Source organism: Ambystoma mexicanum, chromosome 5q (genome assembly GCF_040938575.1).
Source record: "Ambystoma mexicanum isolate Mex_15411 chromosome 5q, UKY_AmexF1_1, whole genome shotgun sequence".
Lineage (NCBI taxonomy): Eukaryota > Metazoa > Chordata > Amphibia > Caudata > Ambystomatidae > Ambystoma > Ambystoma mexicanum.
Window position 1 is genome coordinate 596208941 of NC_090933.1, and position 25723 is coordinate 596234663.

The window sequence follows — 25723 nt, forward strand, 5'->3', positions numbered from 1 at the left end:
TCCAGTGGGGATGGGGGGGGGGGGTCTTTATATTGCCTATTAAGCACCAGTGTCTTGAGATCAGTGCCCCCTGCCACCAGTGATTCTAGTTTGACATGTGGGGGCAGTCGCTCGGTAACATACCAAAATGAAGAGAATTACGCTTGGTAAGCTACCCAATAGAATTCCAGATGGGGTGCAGAGAACCCTCCCTTCCCATATGGGGGTGTCAGGTGCACCCATTTCTTTCGGACCGCACTGGAGTGCCAAAGGAATTGTGCAAAGAGCGAGTGTAGTTTGGCGAAGTAGGGTCTCCCAGACCATATCGGGACATTAGTGAAAATGTCAAAGAGCAGGAACGTCATTTTGATCAGGGAGAGTTAAGCAACAGCGGAAGACACTGCCACCTCTGTAATTCGTTTTCCAATTGATGTAGCTGCAGTGTAATTGTCTCGTAGCAACGTAGTGCCGGTCCTGGATATCATCACCCCCAAGTATTGGATGTGAGAGGGAGACCAACGCAAGGGGAAGTGTCCCCGGTATTCGTGGGTATTATTCGTAAGAGGAAATATTTTGGATGTGGACAAGTTTATTGTAAAACCAGAGAAGTCGACAATTTGTTAACTATCTTGTAGAATGGCATCAAGATTCAAGTGTGGGTCTCTGACATACAGCAAGACGTTATCCGCGTATAGGGATATTATCTCCGGCAGGCCAATCAAACAGATTCCATGTTGCCTGTGGTGCTCTCTGATGAAGTCAGCCATGGACTCGATGGCCAGGGCAACAGGATCGGGGGAGGCTGAGGGGGCAGCCCTAACGAGTGCCTCTACTCAGCGGAATTTGCTCGGATGTGCAGGAGTTAGCTGCCATTCTAGCTAATGGTTGTGTGTATAGTAATTTGATATACCATATCATGTTCGGACCTACACCCATATTTTCAAACGTCACCCACAGGAACTCCCAAGACACCATATGGAATGCATTTTGAGCAAAGATAGTGACCACAACTGCCCGCGCCTCAGGGTCCAATCTGGTCATGACATTGAATAATCGCCTAATATTGAGGGCCGTGGATCTTCCGGGGCTGAACCCGGCTTGGTATGGATGGATCAGGTGCAGCATCAGAGGAAGAAGGCAGTTAGCGAGGACCTTTGCAAATATTTTCGTATCACAGTTCATCAGTGATAGAGGCCTGTAGGACCCACACTGATCACTCGGCTTCTCTTGTTTGAGGAGTACCGTAATCAGCGCCTCCGTAGCAATTCAGGGATCAGTGATTCTCTCAGGGATTCCTCCCATACACAAAAGAAGAATAGGGGCCATCATCGCCGCATATTCCCAGTAAAACTCTGCCGTGAGGCTATCTGGCTCAGGGGCCTTCTCCTTAGGTAAATCGGAAACGACCGTCATAATCTCTTCGAGCGTGATGGGGTCGTCTAGAGTTTCCCTGGTTTGAGAATTAAGGCGTGATCGACCCCTTTCCATCAGCACCAACCTTGACAATGTTCTCCCCGGCCTGGCGCCTTCCCCTTTTTTCTGGCCGACTGCAGTCGGGAGACGTAGCGCACCTCCATCGTTGCATGCACCTGAAATGTCTCAAGTTCCATACGTATTTGAAATAGTGTTGGTGGATCAGGGGGAAATCAGAAATATTTTATCTAGAGCCTCTTAAGGGCCAGTTTTTTCTAGATCCCTCTGTATGCTCTTAAGTACTCCCGCCACCCTGGATATCACCATCCCTCCAATATAGACCATAAAGGCTTGCCACCTGACACCCTGGAGTGTGGATCCTGCCGCTTTGCAGTCAAAGAAGGCGTCAATAACGGCCTTGATCTCCGCCCGGAACACTGCATCCTCTAGTGCAGATGATTTCAACCTCCATGAGCAGTCTGCCCGCGATCTGTAACGTCAAGGACACCAGGGAGTACGGACAGTGCACGTGGTATGATATCCCTGTCTGTAACCTTCCCAGTGAGCCAGTTTTGTTGAGCGAAAGATCCAGTATTAAATTCATGTCACCTCCCCAAATCAAAGGTATCCCATAATTTGCAAATATGGGCTTCTCAAAAGGAATCAAGAAACTCTCGGGAGCCAATATTGGGACAGTATGTATTGGCAAGGATCAGTTCAGTACCTTCTAGACAGCAATGAATCACCACATACCTCCCTTCAGGGTCAATGTGTACTTTTTTCTCCACAAATCTAGGTACTTAGACACAAGTATCATTACTCCCATGGACTGGCAAGAGTAGGAAGTAAAATATATGTTCTTTCCCCATGTAGGGGCCATACTTCGACACACCTTCCCTGGCATGTGTTTCTTGTAGGAACAGCACATTTGCTTTGTCGCCGCCCGCATAGAACATTATCTTACGCATTTTAGTAAAGTTACCAAGGCCCCTGACATTCTAGCTCTTTATTTCTATCTGCTGTGCCATGACCCATGTATGAACAATGTGTACACAATGTGATACTTTAGCCCAGTATGTGATGCACCATGATATCCACCCTCCAGAGTACTCGCTTGTCAATCTTTTTGAAGTTTTCCCCCCCTTTGTGTTGCCCAGAAGTGCGCAACGGTCGCACCATCTCCTATTGGGCCATATCTTAATACCCGTGCCCTGTCCTCCCTCCCCCACTGCCACCCCCAACCTAGCAGTGCATCCACCCCTCCCACCTCCACCCCAAACAACACCCTCGGTCCAACAGGGAACTGGGGCATATTTAACACTTAAAACATAGATAGCAATGCAAGGGGATACACTGTTGCCGCATGGCAGCTTTGTGTTTGGGGTATTCTTCCCAACATATATATAGCAAAGAGGTGGCCGTTACATAATAAGCGCCACTTCCAACACTTGTAATGTCAGGGATTACCGATCACGGACAAGGACATAGGAACCAAGCGCCATCAGTCCGGTAGGTTACCCTGAGCCGGGTCAACGGCTGGTTTGTCCAACGGTCTCTGTGCTTCAATAAATTTCACAGCCTCACTCAGGACCGTGAAAAAAGTAGAGTTTGCCTCTGAACTGGAGGTTCAGCTGTGCCGGGAACAGCATGGCATATTGGACGTTCATCTCTCTGAGCATCGTCTTCATTCCAATAAATTGTTGTGTGGCACTGAGGAAGAAAAGTCAGGGAAAATCTGGATGTTTGGGGCCCAGCCTCATTTTCTACCTTTCTCAGGCTAGTCGAAGAAAATGGTCACCGTCTCGGTAGCTTAGTATTTTTGCTATAATAGACCTAGGGAAGTCACCAGTTTTGGGCCGGGGGGCAAGAGCACAGTGGATCCACTCCACTGCAACGAAAGGGGACAGATCTGGGCTCCGTAGGAGATCTTCGAGTAGGTTCTTGACAGCCAATTCCATTATTCCCATAAGTGCATCCTCAAGGACCCCAACAATGCGTATATTATTCCTTCGAGAGTGCGACTCAAGGTCATCACATTTGCTTTTTACAAATTCCATATCTCTGGTCAGGGTGGCGACAGTGTCTTGGAGAGCATGCAGGCTATCCTCATTGGCCCCTATCCTGGTCTCAGCCTCCGTAATCCGGGCACCCTCGTGGGCCAATTGGGATCTCATTGATGCCACATTTGCTTTAATATCATCTAGTTTCTCGTGTACCGCCGAAAATCCCTTCGCCATAGCCTCCATCATACTGGTCAGATCGGCAGGGAAGGATTGGAGGGATGGCCTGGGCTTGATGCGGAAAGGCTCCAATAGAGCTTGGCTCGTATGTCCCTGCTCGGACCTGGGAGCAGATTTTGTGAATCTATCAATTGCTCTGGACTTTTTAACCGCACCGGCGCCCTTGTTCATGATCAGTGCTCAGGTCTTAACCCAGGAAGTCTGATAATACGGGGAGGGCTCCAGTCAGAACGTGCGCTGTAGTATGTCGAATCCAGGCCCCCGCAAGTAACTGGTGGCTGTTGTCTCAGGGTCAAGCAGGGCAGGTTGTGGGATCAAAAGTAGATCTATCTACAACTGGGTGTAGTCTGCCAAAGTGGTGGAGCCTTAGTAGGTGCTTGGGAATAGCTCCCAATAGTTGAAGGGACACCCGAGATTTTATGTAAATGATAGAGGCTACATCCCAATGATCAGCGTTCAAGCTTACGCAGCACAGTACCCAGGGGCTGCCATTTCAAGGTCAGCTCCCGAATCATCGGGGGAGTGAATGTTTTATGGCCTCAGGGGCCCGTACCTACGTCTATAGGCGATATTGATCCTGCAGTATTGTGGTGGGGATGGACCAGTGCAGGTTCCCTGGCTTCAGTGAACCACCGTGTCCACTAGTGGTCTTCAAGGTTAGGCCGGGGTAGAGGGGGGGGGGGCAGCCAGGGCCCAGCGGTCACCCTCAGTATAGAGGTACAGCACAGGGCAGAACGCTCCTCACCTCAGCGGTGTCTGCATTGGGGGAAAGGGGTTCTCACCGAACCTCCTTTGCCCACCCAATTCACCGCCCGCAGCCCAGGCAATCAGGGTATATCCAGTCCCCCACCCTCCCCAGGGGGGTACCGCCACAGCGCAGGCCACGACCCACTGCCATTTTCCCTCATGATACGGAGGGTGGGACCCGTCGGCCTGCCTGGATCACCCCGAGAGTCAGGGACGTAGAAACTCCACTGGGAGCAGGATGTCAGATCCAACCTAGAAGGAGCAGGCACCGAACGCCGCCGGCTTTCAAATATAGAGCACCACCTCTTCCGTGCCAGCTGCTCCTGCAGCGTGACCCCAAGACTCTCAGCATGCAGGAGGGACGAATCCAAGGATGCAGTTGCTCCCCAGGCAGACCGCCTCAGCAATGGTACAAGTCACCCCCACAGCATGGCCCAAGCAGCTAAAGCAGGGAGCAAGGTCAGGGCAGCGGATAGCTTGCACTCGCCCGCCAACGGGTTATCAATGTGGGGGCCGCCTCAGCCATAACACTGGTTGCCTTCGCAACCCGGGCCCGCTAATGCACGGCTCACCAAATTTCCGCTCACGCTACTCGTACAATGTTCCTCTAAATAAAATTACCTGGAAGAGGTACATCAATGAGATTTTTGCCATATTGGGTGGTACAATTGAAGAAAGGAAGTTTCTAGAATACCTGAACTCTATACATGATCAGATTAAATTCACAATGGAATGAGGTGACCCGAAACTACACTTTTTGGATGTATAGATTGAGATATGAATTATCCACTACCATCTTCAGAAAACCAACACCTTACATTACTAAGTCAGCATCTGAGACATCTAAAAGACAACTTACCGTACAGTCCGTTTTTGAGATTACGTTGAATAAGATCAGAAGCACAAATATTTGAAAATGAATGAGACATACTCACAGTAAGAAATCAGGAGGGGGTATCCTATTGGCACATTAGAAGAAGCTCGCACCAAAGCGAGCGCCAGAACACGGGACGATTTGTTGACCCCAAAACAGAAGAACAGGGATACGCTGTTCATATACACCATGAGATATTACAGCCAGAGTCACCACATATACAAGATTGCAAAGAGAAACTGGAGGCTGGTTCAACTAGATACACAGCTTAATAAACGTTTTCCCACTCCACCAATGATTGCCTACAATAGATCAATCTTTTGTGACCACCTTGTAAAGGCAGAAAAGATCAAAACACACAACCAAACAGTCTAAACGTAAGAACGGCACCTTCCCTTGCTTAAGCTGCAATAACATAATAAAAAGGCACGTATATAAAAAAGGCATCCTCGCAATGGGGTGAAGATTAAATTGAAAGATTTTGCAACGTGCGACTCAAGTAATATCATCTATGGACTGAGTTGCCCATGTGGCATCTTCTATGTAGGATACTCCACTAGGCACGCCAAGGGAAGATGGAATGAACACAAGAGTAACATTAGAACTTTTAACACCAAGTCACCAGTTGCTAGACATTTTACTGAGAGGAGACATACAGTGGCACAGCTATGTTATATAATACTTGAGGTGGTACATAAGCCTCCAAGAGATGGGAACATAGACACCATGAGTTGGCTTGTGTTGACAAACTGGATCGCCTACATCCAACAGGGATGAAAGAAGAATTTCTATTTGGGAGCTTTCTTGTGATCAATCAAATTGTGACAAATACCAACCCATGGATGCAACGTAAAACCTTTTACTGACTAGTTCATGCCTGCTATATGAATTTACAGCTATCACAGAGATCATGTGTGCTCTATAGGTGGAACCACTGAGACTAGTTAGACAATATCATTAAGAATGTTAATGCACAGTCTAAGATCTATACATCTATGGATTTATAATTATCACTGGGGTCCGGAGTCCATTAGATTGTTACTGTATTGAAGGGTCACTATCCAATTGGATTGCATATTTTGTAGCATGTGCTTCTACTTCTGGGACAGTATATTTACGAGTATGTTATGTCCCGCCCCCATAATCCTACCCCTCACCTTGTGGCTCTCTTTTGCCTTGTTGAGCATCCCATGTTAATTGTGAATTGTTAATTTCTTATCAATTGTCAATAATCTTTACATTACATTGTGGTGCTTGACTCAGTTACATACCCTTATGGTTACGGTTACCTGGAACGCATCAACATTGAGCAATGTTTACATTAGGACGTCATCACGTTAGCGCGATAATGTCATGCATCACGTTTTGTTTAAAAGGCAGCCATCTTGGGCAGTCCGCGTTCTTACTTGTTGGAAACACTCCAACAACTCTTGATAACTCGCGGTGGCGAGTTGGGATCTTGATTTGTGTGGTTACCTCATTCTACATTAGGACAGAAGAGGCATATTAGAGCAGTGACCTTTTCCACCTAGATCTTTATCATTTCAGCAGTAGATACCTCATCTGCTGAACCTTACTGATACCAATCCTGACTTTACATTGACCTGTACAGGCACCCGACATCCCTACAAGAGGAGGATTTTCTTTCATGCTACCTTGTTCTTTACTTGTTATCTAATACATTAGAAAATAATTCAGGTATAATACTGACATTGAGTTTTGTGTGACCATCTAGATCAGTCGTTTTGACCCCAAAACCTTGGATGTTTCAGTACATTGCTTTCTAATCTAGGTAAGATACCTACCCATTTCTGATTAATTGTAAACCCTGAACTCCTTGTTCCTCATTTGACAATGGCCTTGAAGCGTTTATCTTAGAACTTCCGCCAGAAATATGGTTTGTTACTCTTCCACAGATAGCACATAATTGTGATGGAGAGTAGATGCTGAGGAGTTGTCCTCCTGATGAGAATCTCAGTCTGGTTCACTTAAACTGTCCACCATTGGAATCAAGGTGAATAGGGACCCTTAAAATAGAAGTTTGACTTTTCAATAATTGCAGCAATTTATCTATTTATTATTGAAGTTTGGAATTTGAGTACATATATGCTAATACACTGTGTTTACCTTATAGCAGGGGTCTGCAATGTGTGGCTAGCCAGATGTTTTGGACTATTACTCCCATAATCACTCACCATTCACCATGTCAGCTAGGGCTGATGGGAACTGCAGTCCAAAACGCCTAGAGAGTTAAAGGTTGCAGACCGATGCCTTATAGTAATGGAAGATTGAATCGGTTGAATTGATCACCTAATTCAGCTACTGATGAATGGGATTACCCAAAATGCATAGAGCTCTGTATTTATCCATTTGTTTGACCACATTACTAAATGAACATTTTGTGAAAGTGCATATCAATTAATGTTCTGTTGACAAATGTGTTTACTTATGAATTTTGCTTAAAATCTTGAAGAATTTTGGACTGTCCTCAGTTTATTGGTTGTGGAGGGGACACAAGGGTCCTTACATATGACTCTTTCCTTTTGCAGCTCCCGTCTACCCTCAGCACACCCTCTTCCCTAGAGGTTCGCACTTACACCTAACGTGGCTCCAGGCTGTGTAGCACTCATAAACCCAAGCACTTCCAACTGGGGCTCGAGCTCAGATTCCCCAGCACTTACCCCCTCTGCCCTCTTCCTTGCTGCGCTTGCACATTCTGAATACTCACAAGGCATAGTAGGTTTGCCCTTTTGTCATTTTCCCCCTCCACTGCTCTTATTAAATATTGTGTTTTGTAATGTATTTCATTCCCATGTTCCCTCCCCTCGCCCTGTGTGCTCTTTGAAACAGTATTCTACTTGCTGTAGAAGCACCTAACAAGCAAACAAATAAGTTCCAATGGCCAAATGACGACTGCGGTGCTCATGCAGAAAAGCACTATGGGTCACAATCCATTGGCCTACTACAGTGGAGCGCTAGATTCAGTGATGCAGGGCCAGTTTCCATGTGAACAGGTGCTTGCTGCTGCTATGTTTGCCATTGTAAAGAGTTCCACAATTGTTATGGGCTGTTGTATAACACTGAACATGGAACATGCAGTATTTGCCATCCTCGAGTGGCCAGAAGAACTCTCACCACAAAGCGGGTATCCGCATACAAGGTCATTTTGTCCAGTCCACACGTACACATAGTATGATGGAAGACTTAACCCTTCCACCATCTTTACAGAACTGTGTACTGACGAAGACCTTTCAGAGCAGGACTGTGACATTCGAGGGGAAGAAGACGACGTACCAAAAGCAAAAAAACAGCCTGCTCAAAGGGGGTGTGGAGATTCTCTTTGTTGACAGGTCAGCAACCATTGACCAGGGGACTGGTCCGATGCTAACTGGTGCAGTGGTGGGCAACCTGGTGGAAGGAAAATATGAAGCTATTGTGCAAAAGAGACTGCCCATGTACTATTCAGCCCAAGCGACAGACCTTATAGGGTTTACTGAGGCACTTCTAGCATCTCAGGGGTGCCACATGACTGTTTGTTCTGACTCAGCCTATGTCACCACCACAGTGCATTCCGTGCTGGCATGATGGAAGCGGAAAGGGTTTAGGTGGGCCGACGGGTCCCCAATACAACATGCAGCACTGTTGGATAAACTAATAGATGCGCTTTCCCCAACCCTCCATGATGGTGGTGATGAAATGCATCACCCATACTAACGACACAGACTAGGTCTCACTCGGCAACGCCGCCGCTGTGGATGCCAAGTAGCATATCTCCCCATGCCCAGTGTTTCAGAATACCCAGTGATAGTACAGGGACAAGTGCAATTACTCGACTCCTACAACTCGTTACCAATTGCACAGATTATTGAATTGCAGGGCTGCACCCCACAGGAAGAGAAGGACCTGTGGCAGAAAAGAGGAGGCAATCAGCCCCCCGGCAGATTTATTGTAGCAGCAAATAACAGGCAAAGTGGTCATGCCGCATGAGCCGATACTCATCCCATTTGCCAGCTGCACCATCCATCTCACGTGTCGAAATATATTGCTGCAGATTTACAGGAGGACTGGTTTGTACCCAATCTGCAGGAGATACTCACTAAAATGGTAATTAAGTGCACTACCTGTCAATCTTACAGTACCGGTCACACCTTGAGAACTATTGGAAGTACTCTGCCCCGCAATAACTAGACTATTATGCGAGTTGCACACCGACTATGCGGACATGGGTGAAAGATGTAACGAGTATCGCCATATGATTGCGATCGTGTATCCCTTCTACTGATGGGTGGAGGCAGGTCCTTGTGCACATCCAGATGCCAAATGTGCAACCACATTTTTGATCAGAGAGGTTTTCCCTCACTGGTTAGTATGTGATGTATGAAGACCCAGCTTTGTTTAGCATGCGCACCCAGCCCTGAAAAGACCACCATTTATCACCACATGAGGTGGTAACGGGGTGGTGAATGCACACGCCCCCATCAGGAGAGCTTCAGATGCCGACAGTGCTATGTCCATTCTAGGGGACGAGTTCCGAGATTACATTGCTGCCTTAACAAAAGCAATAAAATGTATTTTTCAACAGCTAGCACCACATCTACCTCAGTGACGTCCCCACGACTCCAGCTCTTACAAGGTGACCTGATTAACGTCAAGAATTTCATCTGCATGTGGGGTGAGCCTAGGTACAACAGTCCCTTCACCGTTGTCTATGCCACTCCTCTGGCGGTTAAGGGTAGGAAGCTGCGATATTGGATACACCTTTCGGGTGTCCAGAACGCCCCTCATGCCACACCCCAGGAACAGGTTCAGTAAAAATGTCATGTGTGAAACCTGGAACACTGACTGATTTATCACATATTTTGATGCTCTTGAGCCGATGTACATAACAAGTTACATCTCCCCATTGTTTTACAATATTAGATTTTATAACCTATTCATTTATATAAATTGTTGATGGCGCTACACACAATTCGCACCTTTGTTTCATCTTTACCTTGATTTTTTTCAGCTTTTTCCCCCCTCTCCATTTCTTTTTGATTCACATCGGTCTTCCTTTTATTGATGTAATGCAGGCCCATACAAATTTATTTGGAAAAGAGCAATATTCACATTTGCCTAAACACTGAGGCTGCCACATTTTTCTCTACCTACCCCCTGTCATGCATTGTGTCGCAGGACTGTTTGCTCTATTTATGTTTGGATTGGGGATACATTTTTATAGGGGGGGCATATAAAAAGGGGGAACGGGGAAAGTCTCAATACAACTCATTTTTTTCATCAAATGTCAATATTGCCATTTCTTCAAAATATTGGAATGACAACAACGCTGGTAGAGAAGCAAAGGCAACGGTTATTAACAAATGTTATCTGGGAGCAAATGGGAAGTTCACTAAATTAGCTAGGTCGATATTATTTCCCAATGTGTTTCATAGCATTACTGCTAAATTAAATGCTTCACACGTTATCACATCTAAACGTTTCAAAAGACAATTGAAAAGAGCCAAGTATGACGAGTATAGAGGGTTGGGTTTGGATGTGATATTATGTGCACCACCCAGAACAGAATAACAGTTGGTGCGCAAAGGGTTAATGGGAGCGGTTACATTTGTTCCTCGATACCACACGTGTCAGGGTCCGCCAAGGTAATAATGCTGCAAGAAACTCTGCTTTTGGAGGCTCAATGTTTGATCCATCTGACATTATGAAGGTTGTGAATCACTTTCCAGGCACAGAGCATACAAATCGTAATGATGGACCCAGATGAACTACAGTGTGACTGCAATCCTAGATTAACATTATGCACAAGCAGAGGAATGTTTACGTCCTGTGTGTAAAGCAGGGGTACCAAAAGATGGAACATTGCCATATTTGGAAGCAGAGACTGTAAAGGGAGAAAATAGAAAAGGTGGACCGAGAGAGGCTGACATGGCACTTTGTTAATGTGGGATTAATGAAAGGTGGGAATGCTGGGAAGCAGTAGCGAACGACCCAGGTCCCCCACACCCCCCAAGAGGTTCTGAATGCGATAGAGGCCTAACAGTGTGTTGTAGATCCTTGGGGAGGTTGTAGAGATGAGGGAGTGTAAATAGAAGCTGCATTATGGGTAGATGATGTGATGGAGTGTAGATTCCACTAGAAAACGAAACCACAACTTAGAAAATAGCAGCCATCTTCAAATCGAGGCCTTGCACTGTGCTGCAGGCAGGACAGTAGGCCCAGGCACGAAACATAGAAATGTGTGTGTGAATGCAGGTGCGGTTTGTAGCTTGGGCACAAGTGGGAAAGGCCAGATCCACAGGGATTCATTAACATATCATTGTGTCATACTAGCTGCATGTGTAACTCACAGAAATAATGCGCCCCGCAAGGCCATGAGGTGGCCAAGAGCTCCCTGTGAGCAGTTATCCCACGAGAAGGAGGGCGCAAGCCTCTGACCTTCCCCAGCCCAAACCCCAAGTTATAGTGTCCAGATACCTGGGGGGGCGTGGCCTGGAGCTCATGGCGAGTGGAAGCTGAGTCGCCGTGCTCCGGCCGAGGCGCCGTTTCCAGATCCTTTTGCCTACTTAAAATCGCACCTGAGATAGAAAGAATCGGTTCCGAGGGGAGGGGAACCGACCCCGGACACGCTGCAGAGGTCTTCCCCTGGATCCGGGCCCCCGAGCCCACGGATTCGTCCCGATAACGGCCCCCCCCCTTGGCGGGACCCAAGATGGCGGCCATCTTACGAAACTAATGTCGCAGGAGAACGCCGGCCGCTCTTGCAGCCAAACCGACCTATCAACTTCTGCTGCGACTGCATCGGGAGTGAGGAGCCTCTACCTCTATCCGGCCCTGCTGAGTTGAACCAACCAGAGCCCCCGGCCGGGGAAACCAAACCGGGGCTCAGACCCACACCACCGAGCACGGCCCCGGCCATCGACAACAGACGACGGTGGCGGTGGGGAGAGCGCCGGGCATGAGCGCGAACGACCTGATAAATACCCCACTGTACACCCTCTTGAAAACTTGAGCCTGGACCACCCTGCTTCCGACAAATAACCCCGGCGCCTGTCTCCACACGATTGAGTGGCGCCAATATGGCGTCCAGGAACAAGACAAAGGCAAGCACCATGGACACCTACGTGTCCGCTAAAGCGAAGACTCCTCCGCAGCCAAGCGCTTCCACTCCTGAACCCCCCCCGAGCGCAACCAACAGGTTCCCCAGAAAACCAAGCACAAGTACTGGAGGCGATTGAATCATTGCGTGCGTTCATAGACATGAGAATTGGGGAGTTCAAATCTGAGCTCCAGCTTGTGCGCCAGGACGCCCGCAACTTGACGGAAAGGGTGACCTCCGCCGAATCCACCATTAAAGAGACGTCGGGAGACACAACGGAGCTGAAGGCCAAGGTGACGGACCTAGAATGGAAGGTACTCACACTTGAAGCCAGGGCCGAAGAGGCCGAGGGCCGAGCCAGACGCGCCAACATCCGAATACTGGGGGTACCGGAGGGAAGCGAGGGCCCGAATCCGACGGCCTATGTGGAATCCCTGATACAACAGGAGGTGGGCGCAGGAAAGCTGACGCAGGGATTCTCGATTGAAAGGGCGCACAGATCGCTGCAGAAGAAACCCCCGCCGGGCTCGCGCCCCCGCCCTATAATTGCCAAAGTTCTGAACTTCCGAGATAGGGAGATTATCCTCCGACACTCCAGAGAGGAGGGCCCTATCGAACGCAACGACTCTAAGATCACGATCTACCCTGATTACACCCCGAAAGTTCAACAGGAGAGGAACTCATTCGTGCCGATCAAGGCTCGGCTCAGACAACTAGACCTAAAATATATGTTGCTCTACCCCTCCAGACTAAAAGTGATCCACAAGGGCAGGGCGATCTTCTTGGAATCCCCGGCAGCGGCGACCATGTGGCTAGAGGACAACAATCTAGCAGCGGACAATGACTCTCAACTTACCGCGAATTGACGACCCCCTCGCCCGATGCGAAGATGTCATGCCTCATATACTCAACTCAGACGTTAGGCACACGATCTAAGAAGAAGGTAACATCACCCAATAGTTCGCAAAGATGAAACGGCCCTCGCTCGGCCCCCGCCAGGCACAGGGCCCCACCCCCCACGAACAGAATAGGTCAGGCCAGTTGCCTGCCCGACCTTCCTCGTGCCCGATACCCGGATGGGTCCAGACGGTACGAGAGCGCCTGAGCACCCGCAAGACTCTGTCGTTGCTGGGCGCACCAGTTTTAGTTTTGTTATTTGTTTTTGTTCACACCACAGCCCTCAGACTACTAATGAAGCAGAAAAATGGGACCGGAGGCTCTTGGGGGCGGCGGATGGGACGTCGCCAGACCCTGAGGGGGATAATATACCGCCCGGAGGCGGGGGAGGCGTGGAAGACGAGGCTGAAACAATAACTCCATGGCGTCCCAAATCAAGGTGATGACGTGGAATGTGAGGGGCATGGGCACGTACATGAGGAGGAATCGGATCCACTCCTATCTGCGTAGGAAAAAGATATCAATAGCAATGCTCCAAGAAACCCACCTCACGGACGAAGCAACGGCCAAACTCTCCGATAAGTGGGGAGGTACTGGGAAAGGGGCGCCTTATTCCAAATTCGCCAGAGGAGTGTTCACGTGGGTGAGCCCAACTGTCCCCTTCCACCTGTTGGGCCACAAAGCCGATAAGGAGGGCAGATATCTAATATTATGGGGCACCATCGATTCCATACCGGTGTGCCTGGTGAACTCATATTTCCCGCAACAAGGAATACCCTCACACCTCGCAATGCTCACTGCCAAAATCATTCCCAGGAGAGAGAGCGCTTTCATATGGGGCGTCGACTTCAATTCCGTCAGGAACGGCGCTCTGGACAGGTCGGTCCCCCCCCGTTCCCTGAACAACCTCGCGTCTAACGCGCTGAACACGGCAATAGAACAGCTCGACCTGGTGGATATCTGGAGGGAACAACATCGCATCGAGAGGAGCTACTCCTATTACTCGGCCCCCCACAAGGTCCACACGAGAATAGACTATGTGTTCATTGATCGTGCGCTGGCTCAGCAGGTGGACGACACACTTTACCTAGGTAGAACCATATCTGATCACTCACCGCTGATCATGCAATGGACCCCTAGAGGACCCAGGCCACCAATCCCGCTATGGAGAATGCCACCCGCAGCACTCACGGACCACGCATTCAGGGAGGAACTGGGTACCAAACTTGAAGATTATCTCGACATTAATACAGGTTCAGTATCACGCTGGAGCACACTTTGGGAGGCCATGAAAGTTGTCACAAGAGGCGAAGTTATATCAGGTGCCGGAGGTATTCGCAAGCAACTGAGACTGAAACTGGAGAAATTAGAAGACAGGATCACCCACCTTGAATCCGAACTCAATAATGCGCCCGATGCCGAAACAGAGTTGAAGGACATCCGGGAGGAGTGCCTATTGGCATGGAACAGACTGTCCAAATTCGACTACGCGACCTACATAGCCAGAACTCACAAAGAAGCGGATAAGCCTGGTAGAATGCTTGCCTGGCTGTGTGGGCGCGAGTTTCCAAGACACCTCCCAACCGAAATAACGGATGAAAGGGGGACGACTCACCGGACGCAACGAGATATCAACTCAGCTTTTGCGGCCTTCTACTCCAGGTTGTACGCCCATGACGCCAAAATACCAGTGGACGACATCAGGACCACACTGGCCGAGATTGAGCTCCCAAGTCTGACGGAGGCCCAGAGAGAGTCATTGGATGCAGAGATCACCGCTGAGGACGTGACATATGCGATCCAGTCGCTGACCACTTGTAAAACCCCCAGGAGCGATGGACTCCCGCCCGAATTCTACAAAGCCTACGCAGCGACCCTTGCCCCGACACTCCACAGGGTCTATATGGAGGCATTTGAAACTGGGACCTTACCTGACTCCATGAAAGAGACAATTATTATCCCTATACTCAAACCTAACAAACCCGCCAACAACTGCGAATCATACCGCCCGATTGCCATGCTGAACTACGACTGTAAAATTCTGACCACAATTTTAGCTAAAAGGCTGGCGAAGGTGATTGGAACCTTGATCCATGAAGACCAGAATGGTTTTGTGCCAGGTCGCAACACCACTGCGAACCTGAGGAGGCTCCAACATATCATGGCGGAGACCCACGACCGAGATGAAGACCTCGCTGTACTCTCTCTGGATGCCATAAAAGCTTTTGATTCCATCTATTGGGAGTGGTTGATTGAAGTACTAAAGGAATTCGGCTTTGGAGCGAGCTTCGTGAGGTGGATCGAGGTACTGTACAACACCCGGACAGCGAGGGTGAAGACTGGAACGACGATGTCCGAGGCCTGGCCGATACAGCGCGGCACCCGACAAGGATGCCCACTATCCCCAATGTTATATATACTGGGCCTGGAGCCAGTGGCTGCCTACTTCAGGGCACAACATTTTGACGCGGGCATCGGGCTGGGCAGGGACTATGCCATAATATCCATGTATGCGGACGATGTCCTCCTGTACTTGAATAACCCCCGGCTCAACGCACACGTCGCGCTCGATATCCTCGACAACTACTCCCGATACTCCGGAATAACATTCAGCAAACTGAAGTCTTGTGCGTTCCCGCTGGCGAGACTTAGGGGCCTGGCTGAGTCAGACCTCCCAGACGTCGGGATTCGATGGCAACTAGAGCACTTTAAATACCTGGGAATTGACGTGTGCCATACCCCAGCTCTCACGCATGACCATAACATGGAAAAAGCTGTTAGGACCCTTCGCAAATCCATGAACTTTTGGTCGAAGCTACCACTGGCGGTAATGGGCAGAGCCGCAATAGTCAAAATGATAATTCTCCCCCGCCTCTTGTACCACTTCACGAACGTATGCTTCTACATCAAGCCGCCTTTCTTCAAAAAACTGGACTCTCTCATCAAGGACTTCATATGGGGGTCCTCCAGACACAAGATCTCCCTCCCCACACTCACGCTCCCGCACAAAGAAGGTGGGATACAACTACCGGATTTGCAAAGGTACTATCTGGCCGCACAGCTCAGTCACATAACGAAATGGCTTTCTGATGAACTTTCGTCGGAAACGAAGCTCCTCCGTAACCAGACTTCCAAGCTGTTCCCCAAGGAGATGCTTTGGAACCCGATGAAACAAGCTTCAGGAGTCCCCATGATTGTCACCTTGGGCCGGCAGGTGTGGGCCAGAACCGGCTTTCTCCGACACCTGGAGCACCCCTACAATCCCAGTGCCCCCATCCTGGCTGACGTGTGCAAGACCCACGCAGACTTAGCGACAGCGAGACAATGGGAGAGAGCTGGAATCTACACATGGGGAGATCTGTTCGAAGACGGCATGTTCAGAGAACTCGAATCCTTACAAGCCAACGAAGGCATTTCAAACGCCCAGTTCTTGTGGTACCACCGCCTCAAGCGGACGGCAAAGGCACAATGGCCCGTCTGGCCAGAGGAACCCCCACCGGACCCCCTTCTTCAGGAGATGTATGACCTAGCAGATGGCTGGAGACCGGTCTCCCGCTTATACGCCAAGCTGAACGACAGACCCAACCCAAAAAGCGCGCCCCTGAGACAAAAATGGGAATCCGACCTGGGGGTCCCGCTCACCGACGGCGAATGGGAGCGAATACTTCTATACCCCAAGGAGGTGTCGAGGAATACCAGATTTAAACAAGTCCAGTTAAATGTCCTATACCGGACATACATGACCCCGCTAAGAGTTGCCACCTTCAACAATCGTGCACTCCCGTACTGCCCCTGGTGCGGTAACGACAAGGCGGACTTGATCCATATGTTTTGGACCTGCACCAAAACTGCGTACTTCTGGTCCATGGTGGAACGTACTTGCACTGAGGCGGGGCTTACAAGATACGAGTGGAACCCAAAGGAATGCCTGCTGGGAGCCCATCCCAGACCCAGCAAACACAAGCATCAGGTCAAATTAATGGACCTTGCTTGCATCCTTGCGAAGAGGTCCGTAGCGATGGCATGGAAATCCCCAAGGGGCCCTAGACACGGACGTTGGCTCAAAGACCTGGAAAAGTGGACGGAGGCGGAGACTAGGGCCTGGCAGGATGGTATCCGCTCGAACGATGATGACTCCAATGAAGCTCTGGACTCATGGAAGGCCCTGGTGCGTGACATTCAAATTTGCCTCCGACCACAAACCCCCCTGAATTTTCGCTCCTAACAGAATACCGCCTGTGACTGGTTTCCAAGAATGGCCAACACCATACCCAGCCCCCCACGACCACGGATTTGCTGCACACCGACCCCCCCCCCCGCCCCCCATCACGGACGATACATTGCTCTATGAAGGCTGTGGAAGTTAAGTAGTTAATTAGTTAATTTGTTTTAAGTTGTTTGCTAAGTCACTGTTTGTTGTTTGTTTCGCACTTTTACAAATGCCAATAAAATGTTTTAAAAAAAAAAAAATAGTGTCCAGATACCTGTACCCAAAGACCCCAACATTCCAGAGTGCAAGTCAGTCACAGACCAGCAACCATAAAGCTGTTAGATCCCCAACCTATCAGAAAGATCAGAGTATCCTAGGCCCCTCTAATTTGTGCTGCAGAGTGCCAGGGAGGGAAAGTAACAAATCTAAGCCTGGGGTGGGAAGAAAAACTGTGCTGACACGTCTGGGATTGAGCTGTTTGTAAGATAGTGGGACCTCAAAAGTATACTCTGCGTCCATTTCTGCAGTAACAGGTGCACATTATAAATTGCCAATAGGAGCTGTGTCCCTCGATGACGTGCTACGAAGAACCCCACATGGAAGAAGACGGACAAGAGAAGCTGGGACAAATGACCTGGCATCCACTATGGAGCAGGCTGCCTATGTTATAGGTTCGCACCAACCAGGTGCATGGATTTCTAACCTATGTGATGAACATCAGTTGTGATGCTGCTTTCTTTTATAGCTATCGTCCATGTTGATTTCGTCAGAGCGCTCCGTGGCAACAGAGTTCTTTGCGATTGCATACTTGTCTGTTTGAGAATAAACCTTGTTCTCCTTGCAAGAGGTGTGCTGGACCTTTTTCCCTAGTGAGTTCTATTTTTTCTGCTGTGAGCATTGAGGGACTTCTATACATACAAATGGTGGCAGGTATAACCATGCGGGAAGCCAAGTGAGTGGGCACCACTATGGAGTGAATCCACTTATTTCCGGTCTTCAAAATTTGTAATTGGAAAAAAATCCTTTAAAAAAATATTCGTGCATAAAACTTATAAAGGAGCAGGCTGTAAAAAGGTTTGGAGACACCCAAGCCAAGCAAAAGACAAAATAAACTACCAAGTCATACAACCGCTCTCTAGTGTACCCAACCTGGGTAGTGGTAACTTCCAAGATTTGTGCTAGTTCAAATTGAATCTCTGTTTCAAGTCTCAAAAAAATTCGAAGAATCCGTTATTTTTTCAAAATCATATTTATCTTCAACAATGATATAAAAAAAATGAGTAGTCACTAATAATTTCTTAGTGAGGAAGAGTTTGCCACAATTGACTAATCAATCAGACCAAGTTATGCCAATGCATTTCGGAAAAAAACTCCATCAGGGCCAGTCTAATCATGATTCATACCAAAACATGTATTAAGTTAGCAGTGCAGAATAATAATGCAGGAAAAACAATTTCGAGGAAACAATTGTAAGAAATTATAGTAGTAAAGCACATACAATGAAAAATAAGAATAAAAAACATACCAACAATTCACGGTTGCAGTAGCAGGAGAGTGCAGCAGAAGAAAACAAAAAGAGAAAGCGAAAATGACTCATCAATCGCTATAGCCCAACAGTATGTGTGTATATAACCATAAGTTACCATAAGTATGGTGCCAACAAGTAATGAATTACCTGGGGCAGGTGGATATCAGGTAACACGTGGCAAACTACAGACGATCCAGTTCGGACAACAAGTCCCTCATCACAAGCACTTTCTACTTCATCTTTTTTAGGCGCCCGTCGAAAAGAACCCGCAGGGGGAGGAGGAAACACAAAACAAAACCCAGACAAGACTGCAGCAGAAGAAAACTTAGTTATTAACATATCTGAGAGGAGATTAAGCAAGTCCAAGGAAGATACACTTCAAAAAGGTCTTAGTTTTGTACCCACTTACGGAACCACCTTGTTCGACACAAAGATCGAACTTTATAAATTTGTTAGAAAACAAAGTCTTTTTTGAAGAATTGGAAACCCAAGACAGTCCGGTTAAGACCCCGGATCTCCAGGAATTCAGAATAAAAAGCAGGTTTGTCCCACCTATCACAGTTCCATCTATTGATATTTTCCAGAAATTAGTAACCCGTGATTTGGAACGTATCAGCTACAAAACTCCTCCACATAGGAATCTCAAACCTCACGAGATGAGACTCATAAGGGATCTGTTCAGCGACAAAGACATCACCATCTGCCCTGCTGACAAAGGGGGTGCCTTGGTTATCCAGAACACAATTCATTATGATGCTGAATGCACCAGACAGCTCCGAGATCACACCACATATGCTCTTTTGGACCATGACCCTACACTTTCCATCAAACTAAATTTGGAAAGCCTACTAGCTAAAGCACTTGAATTGGAATGGATCAATGAGCATACACAGAAATTTCTTCTGAAAAGCCATCCTAGGATCCCGAACTTTTACACGTTACCAAAGATCCACAAGGATAGCACCAAACCACCAGGCAGACCTATTGTTGCAGGGATGGAGAGCATTAATCAACCTCTGGGTATCTACATCGATTTCTTTTTGCAGCCTTTAATCCAACAAACCTCCACTTACACCTGTGACACTACCCATTTCCTGCAGAAACTTAATTCCATCACGCCTCAACAGGACGATTTGATGTTCACCATCGATGTAAGGAGCCTGTACACCTCTATACCACACGATTTGGGGATTGAATCAGTTGAATGGCTACTGTTAGAGACATTGGAAATCCGAGCGTAGAAGGAATTTATACTAGCTCTCCTACAGTTTATCGCTTAGAATTCGTACTTTCAATATTGTACCCAATTCTACTTGCAGACATCAGGGACATCGATGGGGGCCACCATGGCACCCACATAAGCGAACTGTTTTATGCACAAGTTTGAGACTGATAATGTATTGAGTAAACAGGTATGGAACAAGAATATCCGCCTGTGGACGCGGTACATTGATGATATCTTTGGAGTGTGGAAAGGTACCATGGAATCCTTTGAGATCTTTTTTGAATACCTCAATAACATAGACCAACGGATTCAATTCACAAGAGAGATCTCGTACGACACTATCACCTTCCTGATGTCCTGGTTAAAAAACAACTGGCTACAGTACTTCTCTGTTTCGCAAAACAAACAGATTGCAATAACCTTCTACGCCGTCTCAGCTTTCACCAACCCAGCCTACTCAGAAATCTGCCATACAGCCAACTGTTACGAGTCAAAAAGATAGTGAGTGATCCTGAGGACTGTCTGACAACAAATGGAGAAGAGAAATTTCTTGCACGGGGCTATAAAAATGATGAACTGGAGATGGCATCTCCCAGGGTTACCGCCCTGTCACGTGAGACCCTACTATCGACTCAAAATCCCAAAAAGAAAAGAGAATTGAAGTCACCGGTATACATATCTAAATTCTCTGTTCAGAGTAACAAAATTAAAAAAACCATCAAAAAACACTGGTGGGGATCTTCAAGAATGACATCAGAGTACAGAGTTTGTTCAGTGAATTACCGGTGTTTGCCTACCAACGCAGTAGGAACCTGAGAGATGAACTGGTTCAGACGAAACCTTCACCCAAAGGACCAACAACTCAACGTACGGGAACATTTCCTTGGCTCCATTGCGTTAACTGTAACTCTGTCATTAAGGGCAACACCATCAATCACCCCAGAATAGGGGAGAAGATTCCGCTCAAGACATTTGGTACCTGTGACAGCATCAACACTATCTACGGCATTAAGTGCCCATGCAGCAAATTTTATGTTGGGCAATCGACAAGAACAGTTAAGACAAGGTAGAATGAGCACCGATCCTGCATTCGAAATACTAACACCAACTCGGCCGTAGCACAACATTGGGCTGAGAATAGACACAATGTGACACAAATAAGATTTGTTATCCTAGAGGTACTGGTGAAAAACAGTCTACATGAAGACTTGGGCCAACAGCTGAACCGTAGAGAGACCTTCTGGATAGACAAACTCGGCAGCTTGACACCTCATGGACTCAACGAGGAGATTAATTATCATCGTTTTCTGTGATTTCTGGTTACACTCACTGTTTGATATGTTCCTGAGCACACTTGATATAGCGTGACCTGGGCTCTTTGAATGTGAAGGTTTATAGTAATGTATCAAAATGTTAAACTTAGACCCATGGTACCACCATTTGATACTGGAAATCATGTACACGGTTGTAGGATGTATACCACTTTTGACCTAAACGCTGCATTCCCCGGACCTTGCGTCTAGGACCCAAGGTGTCGCCTGTTTGACGACACCAGTAGCAGCGGAGTTTGACACTATGAATGGTTATCTGCTTTTGTTGTTTTCCAGTATTTTTTCTAACCATAGTATTTCTTTTGTGTTCATTGTTTGATTTTTGTATTTTTTACTCTTTGATTATTCCTCTTTTTTCCTGGGGAGGCCCTATAATTATTTTATCTAGCCATGCTTTAGCCCTTTGGTCTGTGCACAATACAGTATTTCTTCTCTTTCGATTCCCTATGATATTTTACACTTAATGTTATTTGCATCACCATTTTTTCTGTTAACACACTAGGAGACCTGACAATTTAATTTTAGCTCTTAATCCTAGCCGCAGGGCTGGAATGCTGCCTAGGTTTCTAGCCGCCCTTCGAGCGAGTCACGTGTCGTATTTAAGCACGTTGCTTTGGCAACGCGCCGATGCGAGGACGGCAGTCTGCTTCTTGCAGACCTCGAGCGAACTGCTCCGCTCCCGCTTTCCATACAGTGAGCCCATTTTACTCCTCCTAACTCCGTCATTTACTGACACCAATAGTTTATTTTCCTGCTTACAGCCATTGCGTTGCAGGCTTACGAACTGCGCTGATTTCTTACGGACAGTGCATTTGGTCACCATCTGATAAGCCTCACTGTACTTTGCCACGTTTACCCGATATCCACCTGCCCCAGGTAATTCATTACTTCTTGGCACCATACTTATGGTTATATACACACATACTGTTGGGCTATAACGATTGAGGAGTCATTTTCGCTTTCTCTTTTCGTTTTCTTCTGCTGCACTCTCCTGCTACTGCAACCACAAATTGTTGGTATGTTTTTCATTCTCATTTTTCATTGTATGTACTTTACTACTATAATTTCTTACAATTGTTTCCTCAGAATTGTTTTTCCTGCATGGTTATTATTCTGCACTGCTAACTTAATACATGTTTTGGTATGAATCATGATTAGACTGGCCCTGATGAAGGATTTATTTCCGAAATGCATTGGCATAACTTGGTCTGATTGATTAGTCAATTGTGGCAAACTCTTCCTCACTAATTATTAGTGACTACTCATTTTTTTGATATCATTGTTGAAGATAAATAGGATTTTGAAAAAATAAAGGATTCTTCGAATTTTTTTGAGACTTGAAACAGAGATTCAATTCGAACTAGCACAAATCTTGGAAGTTAGCACTACCCAGGTTGGGTACACTAGAGAGCGGCTGTATGACTTGGTAGTTTACCTTGTCTTTTGCTTCACAGGTATAACCATGCGCCCACATCCTCATTAATGGTCAGGTATTGCCATTCTATGTAGGCGTTACACAAATGGCCATCTTCTGCCAAAGCACGGCAGGCACTGATTGATTGAGTAACTGGTCATATCATGCCAATGTTCCCCTTAGTGCCATTTGGGGAAGGAGAGACTCGGGAAGAAGCACAGGGAATGCTACATGAAAACAGACACAGACACACACAAGAACGATAAGTAATTCATAGTAGCCCAACTTATTGGATACAAAAAGATTTTTAAAATGACGACTAATATCTTACTAAAGTAATTTCATAGAATCCTCTGAGCTGAAGCACTGGAGGGAACAGGTGCCTTATTTCTGTTGCACTTTACACCAGTAACCTCTGAACTTGCCAAGGCTCCACAAAGGAAGTAGGGAAAAGACACTGAAAGGTATGAGAGGCCATTGTGAGCTGCATTTACTTTGAAAGGTAAACTTGTACTACCCACGGTCATGTTACAATTATTAACAGCCATAGGTATTGCACCGAGATCCCACTCAAACGTACGTCTTGAACACGTACTAACATAACCTACATGAAAGTATTCACATTTAAAATTAAAACCATACTACAGTTTTAGGTGATCTGCCCGATACACAGAGCAATCCATAGGCCGGCTTCAATACACCAAACTGCTATCAACTAACCAGATACCCAAGGTCTGCTTCCTAGAACCCCCTTCATTAAATCCATCCTAGACATGCCTAAGACGTTCCTCTCTCTGAAATGTTGCCATAAACCTGACCATACGAATTTCAGAAGAGCATTCAAAACGTATCTGTTCAATTTTAAACTGGAATTGGTATTACTGTACCGTCTTTCTGCATGTTCAATCTGTCATAACGTTCACACAGTGATGCGAATATACCAACTGGCAATACTACACAAAGGACACAATTAAAACATGTGAAGAAATAGAACTACAATTCTACTAATAATTGCACGCATCGGAAACGGGTCGCAACCCCCAAAATGTTCAAATCAATTTCACTGCCATTTTCAGGTTAAACAAATTAATGATTTTCACACTGGCACTCCCAAGCATGTTTAAACATAAGATTTCACGCCTGGGCAGCATTAGAAAAACAATTGAACTTGTCGTACTTTGACGTGTGAAAAACTACGAGCAAAGACAGATCCACGGACAAAAATGTAGAAAACGTAAACGTGCTTTATTGAAATACAAGAACAGACGTTAGAGTCTCGAAACAAATGCGTATCGATCGAAAAGTTTCTCCAAGCATTTAGCATTTTAATACCGCACCCAAAAAGTTTTTCGCCGTTAATTCACGGCCCAATCTTACCCCACACGAAGCCCACGGATTCAAACATGCTCACCGCATGGGTGGCTCGGCAGAGGCCGCCCCCCTTTGTAGTTTGCGACACGACCAGTGCCTCGGTGTTGGCCGCCAAACGTCATTGAAAGTTCTCCCAAACGTGCCGTATTCATATTACAACATAAAGGGAACTTAAAAAATAAGTTCGTATGCGTTTATCAACCGCGTAGAAGACAAATATGTTAGGCGGAGAACATTATTGTGTAGATTCTCCGTGCACTTAAAAAAAGTGCTCAAGCTACCGCAGCTGGTGGATATTAACGCCCGATACTTGCTTACAGCAGAAAACACTAACCAATTAAAACGATTAAAAATAAAGTAGAACGTATACTTCTAAAAGATTTCGAAATCGGACACAAATCTAAACGGTTTTGATGCATAAACACTGGGAATGCCGGCAAAATGAAAGGATGCCTTTTCCCTGCAGTTTCTATTAAATCAGTTTTCGACATGTCACTTTCTAGCTCGTAATTCAGTACATTCCCTAAACTCCCTTTCCTTTCTCAAAAACGGGTGTTTGCAAATGTTGGCATGTATGTCATGTGAAGGGAAGGTGCGTGTAGTACACAGCTCCTGTCTGTCCGCAGCGGATTACCTGTTGGAGCGACGGTTCCGAGCACACCAACAGGGCGATCTTGCCATCATCTTCAAAACACTCCGACGCAGGGCTGCCGACGCTCTCCTCCTGCTCCATTGGGGCTTCACGTACAACACCGGCCTGTGGTGTAGACATTAGGAGGCTGTGTATTTGATCCCGCCTACTCCGTGCCCCCTCCTCCATCCCCGCCCTAGGCAAATTATGTCTCCCAAACACCCTACGACTGCAAAGATATTAGAGAACAAGAAAAGTTATCTAAAAGAAATAAGGACCTGTCACCTTTAATTGTAAAGCATGAAGGTGAACGGGGCCGGTCACTGGGTACGTTGCAGGTAACGTGCTCTGAAGACAGGACGTCTGCTGTACAAGCCCGACACACCTTGAATACAGCCACTGGCGACTTCTTTCGGCACGTGGAACCATTCAGCCAGGATCTAACTGGAAGCCTACTGTATAGCTCAGCTCATGCAAGAAGGCCCCTCCACTTTTACATTTGCCGTGAATCAGGTTTGCTGGCTTCAGAACTAATAAAATTACATAAAAGAGATTGAGCCTTGGGTCAGTCAGCTGCTCTGGCATGTATAACTAGAGCATCCTGCTGAAAGCTTTCTTACTACAGCTGGCAATTCTATATCAGTCGGTGAAACTGCCTTCATTGGGGAGACATTTGTTAAATGCTGCTTTTAAGAGATTATTGTTATGCTTAATATATTGATGTTTTCCATATGATCAGTGCTAATCATTGGGCCGGCTCTCGGTGG

General features: G+C 46.9%; 1 protein-coding gene across 1 annotated transcript in view; it reads right to left on the bottom strand.

Annotated features, from left to right (window-relative positions):
- LOC138497532 (kinesin-like protein KIF20A) overlaps positions 1-25285 on the bottom strand; it is a 1316984-nt gene extending 1291699 nt beyond the window's left edge. The window contains exon 1 of the mRNA XM_069621067.1: positions 24960-25285. Within this exon, the coding sequence (XP_069477168.1) occupies positions 24960-25145 (186 nt within the window). The 5' untranslated portion in view covers positions 25146-25285. The remainder of the gene's footprint in view (positions 1-24959) is intronic.
- Between the last annotated feature and the right edge of the window lie 438 nt (positions 25286-25723).